The sequence below is a fragment of the Cebus imitator genome, unplaced genomic scaffold (assembly GCF_001604975.1).
Source record: "Cebus imitator isolate Cc_AM_T3 unplaced genomic scaffold, Cebus_imitator-1.0 Scaffold95, whole genome shotgun sequence".
Lineage (NCBI taxonomy): Eukaryota > Metazoa > Chordata > Mammalia > Primates > Cebidae > Cebus > Cebus imitator.
The window spans coordinates 1204506-1214231 of NW_016107410.1; the positions used below are offsets into that span (position 1 = coordinate 1204506).

General features: G+C 34.1%; 1 protein-coding gene across 3 annotated transcripts in view; it reads right to left on the reverse strand.

Moving 5' to 3' along the window:
• DPP10 (dipeptidyl peptidase like 10) overlaps window positions 1-9726 on the reverse strand; it is a 1448345-nt gene that overhangs the window by 21495 nt on the left and 1417124 nt on the right. For all 3 annotated transcript variants that reach the window (XM_017536067.2, XM_017536066.2, XM_017536068.2), the window contains exons 20-21: window positions 1249-1443; window positions 494-548 (exon numbers count right to left, since the gene is read on the reverse strand). In XM_017536067.2, coding sequence (XP_017391556.1) covers window positions 494-548; window positions 1249-1443 — 250 coding nt within the window. The remainder of the gene's footprint in view (window positions 1-493; window positions 549-1248; window positions 1444-9726) is intronic.

Genomic DNA, 9726 nt, shown 5'->3' on the forward strand with positions numbered 1-9726 from the left:
ATCTCTTGCCCTTGTGATCCACCCGCCTCGGCCTCCCCCAGTGCTGGGATTACAGGCTTGAGCCACCGCGCCCGGCCTGTTGCTCTATTTCTAAAACCAGGTGCCCACTAACTGCCCAATAAATAGTTACTGAATTAATAAATGACTGACTATACCTAATGCTAATTATGCTACAAAATTTTTAAAGAATACAGAAGAATCATAATGAAGCATGTAATTACACATGTATACATGCAAACACACAAATAATACACTTATGGATGTGTATATATATATATGTGTATATATATATATACACATTTCAGACCCTGGAATCCATTTCTTCTGCCATCAAATTTTGCTACAATGATGTTCTCCATGTTACTAAGTATGGAATCCCAGTCAATATGGAACTTATCTGTAACCAACTGGCCTCTTGTGAGTGTGTAATAGGATGGACAGAGAGACACACAGATATAGATTGAAAGGCAGATTCAGCCCTTCTACTATTTACCTTTCCAAAAATGCTTAATCTTTTGGAGTCAATGTACGGTTCTTTCAGTAAAAATCTGCAATGAAAAAGAAAAACAATAGTTATATCTTTGTGAGTTAAATGCACGTGTAAATTTATACTTGGCATGCATACAAACAAAACAATAGCTAACGACTAGAAATGCTTTACTGACTGTAGCTCTATTCGTGTGTAAGGGTCATATACTCCAATATCTTGCTATTCAAAGTGATGGCTGAGTAGTTTGGTATCACCTGAAAGCTTGTTATAAGTGCAGAAGCTTGGGCCCCATTCCAGGTCTATTGAGTCAACATCTACATTTGAACAATATAATATCTGGTTTCTGTGTGCTGTTTTAAAGAACCTGCTAACTTTCTAAGGTCACACATTCATGCCAGTGTGGTAACGGTATCTGTGAAACTTCAAGAATTGTGAATAACTGTGGATATAACAGACATTGTGGATTATTGTAAGTAAATAATATAGTGGTATAATTATACTATAGCCCACTTTCATAAATCCAAAGTGAACTTTAATTCCAGAGGAGAAATATGAGAATTCTTTTACTATAGCACTAAGGGTGACTGGTACTTGAAAAAAAAAATGTAATAGACTTTATTATTAACTTACAAAATTGCTGTATCACTAAAATGGAAACTTTGTATCAGGGTAATATTATATGTGTTAGTAATATTATATGAAGTATACCTAGAGTCTGTCATTATAGAAAACAGAGAAGAAAATGTGCACACACTTACTTCACAGCTGTTATTTGGTCCTTTACTTCTATTGAACCTAATCTTCGATGAATCTCCTGCAAAATTTTCAGACCCTGGAATCCACTTCCTCTGCCATCAAATCTTGCTACAATGACATTATCTGTGTCAGTGAGTACGGAATCCCAGTCAATATGGAACTTATCTGTAACCAGCTGGCCTCCTGGTTCTTCATCCCTGCAAAAACCAACATATTGGACCAAAACAAGAGCAATTGAAAATCTGGTAGAAATTTTAGCTTTCATACTCACTAGTTAACTTAAGTAATGGAAAAGAACTGTGCTGGCTATTAAAGTTTCTGTTAATTCTTCATGATAAAGCTGAAGATAAAAATACAATTTTCCTTTGTAAAATCTAATTGAAAAGTTCTCTGAATGAAATGAAAACGTGACTTTACACTGCAGTAGTAATTACTTTAGCCCATTTTTCAATGGGGAAAAATGAAGAAAAATGGATGGTAGTTTCCAAAGGCATTTCTGAAGAATGACTGTCAAGTTGGCAGACAGGTCTATCTTTATTGGATTTCTTCCACACAGCGTGTTTTAAAAATGTTTTACAAATGGCTTAAAAGGGTTGAAGGGTCTAATAGCAGAACCAATTATGGAAAGTTGATAAAAATTTAGCAGGAAATGTATAACCATAAATAATGTTAACCTAAAAAACTTGTGTTAATATTTCCTGAATTGTTTCTTTTGTTTGTTTTTGTGGTAGAATTCTGAATGAGGAAAATTTAAACAAACAGTGAGAAAATTTCTTTTTTTATCACTAAAGTTGAAGCAAGAAGCATAGATATATATATATATGCTTGAAAAATTTGAACGCTAGAAGGAAAGAAAGACACACAAATAATAAAGCATGAATGTTCTTTCCAGAGGGAAAAGAAGGTAAACTTTTAAAATGTCAGCTTAAAATATTTATTAGTTTATTTTCTAGAATACATAAAAAGTAAAAAAAAAAAAAAAAATCAGATTCTGATACAATCACAGAAATCTAGGTCCATACCTAGGTATAGTTCCAATAGGCAGTTGTGCATGGGATAGATTTGAATAGCATTCAATCCAACTCTGAAAGGGCCTCCATTTTTAGTTGGGCAACCTGTCAGGAAGTTCCCACCCTACTCACTCTTCAAGGTAAAAACACCAAACTCTCCTGCCTTCCTCTTTATGTAAATGCTTATCTAGAAGCCCCAGTATACGAGCCATCTCCAATAACAAGCTTTTGGATTATTAGATTTACTACAGCAAATAACCTTTCAGCAAGAAATGAAACCTCGCAGATACAGGGGTTGTTTGAAACCAAAGTTACATAAAAAAGTAAGTAGAGAATCAGACAAAACACAGAGCAACTAAAATTTATTAAACGTTGTTAGCGGTGTATTGTGTTCCTCAAAATTTACATGTTGAATCCTAACCCCCAGTCACTTAGATTGTGACTATATTTGGAGATGGGTCCTTTAAAAACATAATTAAGTTAAAATGAAACCATAATGGTGGGCCTTAATGCAATCTGACTGGTGCCTATTAAAGAAGAGGAAATTTGGACACACAAAAGACCCCAGAGGTGCACAAATACAGTGGGACTTCCGTATGAAGAGGCACAAAGAGGGTGGCCGTCTACAAGTCAAGGACAGGGCTCAGAAGTAACCAGTCTTGCTGGCACATTGATTTTGGACTTCTAGCCTTCAGAGCTTTGAGAACATTAATTTCCATTGTTTAAGATATCCAGTCAGTGGTGTTCAGTTATGGTGCCCCTAGCGAACTAATATTAATGCCTTCCATGGTCTAGGCACTTAAGATCCATTATGTCATGTATTCTATATTTCCAAAATTTAATAAACCTTTTTGGAAGTAAGTTTTCTGTTACATAGCTTATGACATGTATTATAAATAAACACCATAGATAAAATGCCATTGAAATTAATCACAACTCTTCTCCATTCTTTTCCAAATCACACATTTAATGGTGATCATCAGTGATTCAAATATGCCTTGTCCTTCCACAGTGTTTGTAACCTAGATTTTCTTCTTTTCTATCTTCTTTTAAAATGGATTTTAGTTTATGCAACATTTGCTCTTAATGAGATAATCTGAAATTAGTTACTACACATATCCCCATGATCTAACCTAGAATTCTAATGTCTTCATTCAGAAGTAAGCCTGGAATTGCTGTTTTTTTTTTTTTTTCTTCAGTTCCCCAGTTGATCCTGATACAGCTTGCTTCACATTTGAGAGCTAGCATGAATCATCATGCCTAGCACAATTTCTAATGTATGTAGGACATAGCCAATGCTTGTTGAAGTAGACCTTTTCAGGGAATATAGACTCAGATGAAGCTTAAAATGGAAAGACCTTGAAAGGACTTGAGTTTACATAATGACACTGTATTTTGAAGCTCATGAATTTACTGCAAATATTTTGATTCACAAAAGACACATTACTAAAGATTAACTTCACCTTTGAATACTAAGGTGAGTAAAAATATCAAGGTTGAATCTCAACTTCACTATGAATACAGGCAAAAAATAACTGAAATTCTAGGACTCCATCTGTGTCTATAATAATGGCAAATACTATCTTGCTTTTCTCAAAGACGTTTTGTAAGCATTAATGGCATAAGGTATTTGAAAATACTTTATGAAGTATAATGAACAAAACCATGATTAGATTTACAGAACAATAAAAGCTGTTTTTTAGTATTTTATTTGAAGATAATTTTGCTTATGTGAAGCATATGTCTTTAGAGTTACAGTTAAAAATGGAGAACTATATAAAGAATTTTGGCTAGTTGTACAGTAATTACATGTATGATATCTATGAATAAAGCATAATCATGTAGTATGAGCTATTATGTCAGAGGTATTCCCATTTTCTAGATGAACCAACGAAATCTAAAGCCTTACAAGGACATAAAACAGTGCAATCAACAGACCCTTGGAGTGATCAGTAGAGTGTCAGCTTTTAAGGCGGGATTGTTCACTTTTAAACTCTGGCAGCAGCTCTAAGGCAATGTAAATTGTTTTGTTTATTTAGAAGATAAGACTTTCCAATTTGCATATAACACACTGCCTTGTTCACAGCCATATTAGAAGTTCAAAACTAAGTTATGTTTAGTTAAAATATAAGTAAGTCAGACATTTTATGGCAGGCAAATAAGTTATTTTAAGATAAAATTTCAAAGGCAGTTTTCAAACTCACAATTAGTAAATGGCTACAGATTTTTAAAACAAAACCTTCAATCCTTTACTCATGATTGCAACACCCATGGAAGAAAACTACAATTTCACTCTTTTGCTCTCTTCTCTAAATTGCCATTTTAAAATTGAACCTAGTCATTCTAAGGTTTAATGTTAGACCACAAAATGGTATGAATTCACTATGAACCAATGATTTTGAACCCATTTCTGTGATCTAATTGGATGTTGTTTCTTCTTTGGTACACAATTTAGGCATATCTATTTCAAGATACATTTAAAAGAACGTGGATTATGATGCTAATCATTCCCATCATAAGGAACAAGCCAGGCACGTGCAGGAAAATGATACAGATTACTTGTTCACAAAGTGTTGAGTAGAAAATGCTAGACTTATAAATAAAGCTAAGCAAAGAGTATTTATTCAGTAAGGTAGGAATAGCAAAACATTTGGTGCTAGGGATGACTACAGAGAATGTACAGGCAAATCACCTACCTTCTAATGAATGAGTACGTGACTTGTGTGTATTGACTGTGAATGATTGCTGAGCTCCAGTTGATTTAGTTCTTTTTTTGTTTTTTCCTGAGTGTCTTCACCATTTTCCTTCTACACAATTTTGCTTTTGTATCTCTGTCTCAGAAATCTTTGGGGATTCACAGTAAGAAGGGTGTTTCAAGGTTGAGAGTGGGGACATAAAACTTTGTTGAAATTTGTGGTGAAAAGAACAATTCCATCTGTTTTAAGCACTGAAAAGGTCATAGCAATATGAAACTTGTCTATTTCCTAACACAAGCAGCAGAATCAAATTAAGACTGCAAACTTTTCTAGAAGTTAAGGTCTTTCAGGGCAGAATCCTCATTTATTTCAATACCTTCAACACTGCATGTGTCTGTATGGATGAGGAGTTCACAATATAATAAAATATAGAAAAAAGGGAATAAAACAAACAATACTCAATAGATCTTTAAAATAACAGAGCAAGCCACCTCTTTATGACATAACAATGTATCATTTATACCAAAACTGAATTACAGTGTAGAGATTTGTTCAAACTACATGTTTGATCAGGTTCACAAAATGTCAATTAAATTCTAAAAAGAGGGTTGAATTTATAATCAGAAGAACAAGGTTTTAGTCCTTGATTTTGTTACCAATCTGCTGAGGTACCTTGAGCAAATAATTGCTCTTTGTATTTTTATTATTTTCATTGTTAAGTAATGTTTGGTGGTAAATTGTTAAGATCATAGATTATCAGTGCAGTACATTTTAAAAAGCTCTTACCCTTATCATTAAAGTTTGGGTTATAATAATTGGAAGGAAGAATATTTTTCTAACGAGAGCATTTCCCACGAACAGTGGAAAGGGAGGACATAGAGATAACTGCTTCTAGTCATCTCAGTTCATTGTTCTTTTTAGGCTTACAACAGGTTCACTCAGTTGCATGAGTACCTGGTTGAGAGTTAGAATCCTTGAGAACCAAGGGTTGCAATTATATTGTAGGTATTATGAATGAAAAAAGAATGAAAGGTGTAAAAAACAGAACGAATAAAAATCAAGGAAAAGGAAACAATATGCAAAGAGCAATATTACCTCATATTCTGAAGTAATCCACTATCAATGCTTAAATTTTATGCTTCAGGACAGAATTCATTTCAGGTAGAATATGAGACTGACATAGGATAGTCGCTTTAAACAATATTTGCCTTGGCTTAATTAAAAATTTATTTTTTATAGAGATTTATAATCTGTAATGATTTAGTTGCAGCCTATGTATATCTAAAATATAATGAAGTTTGCCCTCTTTCAAGCAGTATGTACACATAGGTACACTTATTGGCTTAGGGCCCCTTGGGCCAATTCCTTCTATTTATCTCTTTATTATTTTAAAATATCTTCTCGCAGGCAAATTTTTACATGAAGAATGGCTGAATGAATTTTCTCCTACACTGTATTTACTTAATCATGTAAAGAATAACATACTTTTTTCTACCAGCAAACTGCTTCTTGTCCACATTCCAGTCTTCTTCCCTTAGGGATACTGTTAATATAATCTTCAAATTTCTCACCCTAGTTTATTTACAATGCAACTTTTGGTTGAATTCCTTTTCTTCTAAGTCATAACCAGGAAAGCATTTGATACGATCAAGGTTGTTCATGCCACTACCAAGAGGCTATCTTGCAGTTCTAAGATTTTTCTTTCTGGTGGTGATTATAATGAAGCATCCCTGATAATGTCTAGAAAATTCCATTCATAAATTCTCAAATTGTACTAATCTCCAATCACTTGTACTCATCTATTTTCATTCTCAGACTTTGTCCTTTGTCAAGCCTTTAGAAAAATAGATAGCATGGGGAGAAATGCCAGATATAGGTGAAAGAGATGAAGGCAGCAATTCACACTGCCATGTGTGTACCTATGCAACAATCTTGCATGTTCTTCTCTTGTACCCCAAAACCTAAAATGCAATAAAAAAATGTAAAAAAAGAAAAAAAGAAAAATTGCCAGCATTAACGACCTAGACCTTATAAAGTAGTAAGCATGTCACTGTGAAAAAGGTACAGGTGATATAGGGATCAAATCAAACTGAGTTGGGTCCAGGTCCAATGGGTTTAGACACCTATGCCTTAGTTTGCTTTTTATCTGGTATAGAGGAAGATAAGCATCTACCCAGTAGAGTTACAGCAGAGATTAAGTGAGGTTTTATATGTAGCTTGGTAAAATGCCTGGTGTTCGGTATAGGTGTTCAATATTACTAACCTTGTTCTGGACAACATTTTGGGACATGACCTTTTGCCTTCCATTGTTCTTTTAGAAGATGAGCCACTTAAATCTGGCTATTTCCATGCAACTCTCCATTAGCAATTCCTGCAGTCTTGTTCAAGAATATAGTTTCTCATGGAAGGTGGATTTATGTCATCAAAGTGTCCTTGACCTCTAGTGTATTTGCACAAACATGCATAATTGAAAAGTCTGTTTAATTATATTTATAATAGCTTTTATGTCACATAACCAAATCTTTGCTGACTTGAATTATAGTTACAAAGCCATACAAATGGAAAAGAAATATTGTGCCTTTTACATATGTATATGATGCTGAGCATGCATCTACTGAATGTCTGTTACTTTTGCAATTTTATTATTAATGTGTTAAAGGTACCTTATGAGCTTCTTGGTAATTAGATTAGCAACATCTATTGCTTTTAAATTGCTAAAATCCAGAGTGTGTCTGAACTCAGTTGTAGTTTGATTAAAGAAAAATTTCTTAGGCATTTTCACTTATTTATATGTGGGTCTGTTCAGTACATTTTAGGGTCATTAATATTGCTGTCTGTGACATCAGATAAACCTGAAAAATTCATTTAATGTTTTTCCTCAATCTGAAATTTTCATGTTTTCAAAGTATTTAAAAATATGTTTGATGTTTTAATGTTTTTTTTCTTGATCTCCAAGTTTGAGTGTTTTGCATTAATAAAAGTGAATCTTTTTTTCTATCTCTTCCCTAGCCCTTGTTCTACTTCTCCTCTTTTTCTCCCATTTTTAAAGAAATAGTTTTCCTCTTGTCATGATCGACTATTGCTGACCAAAGGCACTCTTCCTTGTCTTGAAGGGAATTTGATCCTATTTTGCTTTTTATCTTGAATGAAAGCCAGAGATCGTCTCCTTACCCTGATGCAAAATCTGCATAATGACTATCACGAGAGTAATGAAGAAAAAGCAGAGTCCAGTTGTTTAAATCAAGTTATTTGTATTGTAGTACAAATCCAAAAATGAAAGCTTTATTGTTATACAAGTTGAAACACTGAGCAGCAAGGATATTAATGAGCCAGCTCTAAAACTCAAAAATGGACTGTTAGCATTATCCACACAAAATTAACCTGAAGATAAACATCTCAGACAGCACATGAAAATATTAGAATAGAACCAATAGAAAAGGACCTCAGGGACATCTCCCAGCCAGAAATTGTTCAGTAAAATGGAAGGAATGTCCAATCTCCTAATCATCTTTGCTGTCAAAGTCTTACTACATTAATTCTTATCCTGTGGCCAATTTCCATTTGAGATAATTGCTAACAGTGTGGGTGAGTAAGTAGAAAGGGAAGAGGGTTTGATGATCTTTTCTTTCAGTTGCTGGGAAAAGCTACATCATCACAGAGCTAGGATAGTATTTGATCTATTCTCTTGCATTTAGGAAGGGTCATACCTAAATTATTCAAGGTTAAAAGAAAGCTTAGCACATTTTATAAACACACCAAAGGCAGGAGAATTTATCTCACTTTTCATGTGCACATAACTACAATGTGATTATCCTATGCTGCAAGTCTGCTTTGGATATCATCATGGAAAATATTCTACATGCTTGCTTCAGGAACTGGGGGTGGGAGGGAGCAATTTAGATAAAAAAATAGAACAAAGTGTATATATCTTTAAAAAAGAAGCAGGTGACAATCTCCACAACAAACTTAGGTTTCTCATTTTTTGGAGGAGAGTGCAATTCAGCATGGGAATGTAGTGAGTCCAATATTGAAGAAGACAACGTCGAGGGAGATATATCCATGTAATGGATTGATAATACAGGAATAGATGCTAATTATATACTAACTTTCAACCTGTGTTTCATCCTTGGTAGGACATCATGATACCTTCAGTAATGTATAGTGGTGATACAATACTAGTTTTCTAACTATATAATCCTTTACCTGGATTCTAAAAATCCATTTAGCAGCTGCCAATATGTGGCTATAAACATAGGGAATTTTAAATCTTAGTTTAGTTTTTGCCTCAGTTAAATAGGAATAATAATGATTATAATACTAAGTATGAGCAGGCATTAGCAGAACCATTTTACAACTTAATAAACTGACACATAGAGGTAAAGAAATTATACACCATAGATAGGTTAATAACACCAGTTTTTTTGAGTGAACACAATTATAAAAGTTGACCTCGACAAAATATTCACTTAGTACTTTTGGCATATAAGCAATTATATCCTCAAAGCAAAAGGAAATTGGAATTCTTAGCCAAAATAAGATTATAAATTTAAGGTGTTTAAAAATCTCTTTGGCTGGGCATGGTGGCTCACGCCTGTAGTCCTAGCACTTTGAGAGGCCGAGGCGGGTAGATCACGAGTTCAGGAGATGGAGGCCATTCTCACCAACATGGTGAAACCTTCTCTCTACTAAAAATACAAAAAATTTGCCAGGGGTCGTGGCACACACCTGTAGTCCCAGCTACTCAGGAGGCTAAGGCAGGAGAATTGCTTGAACC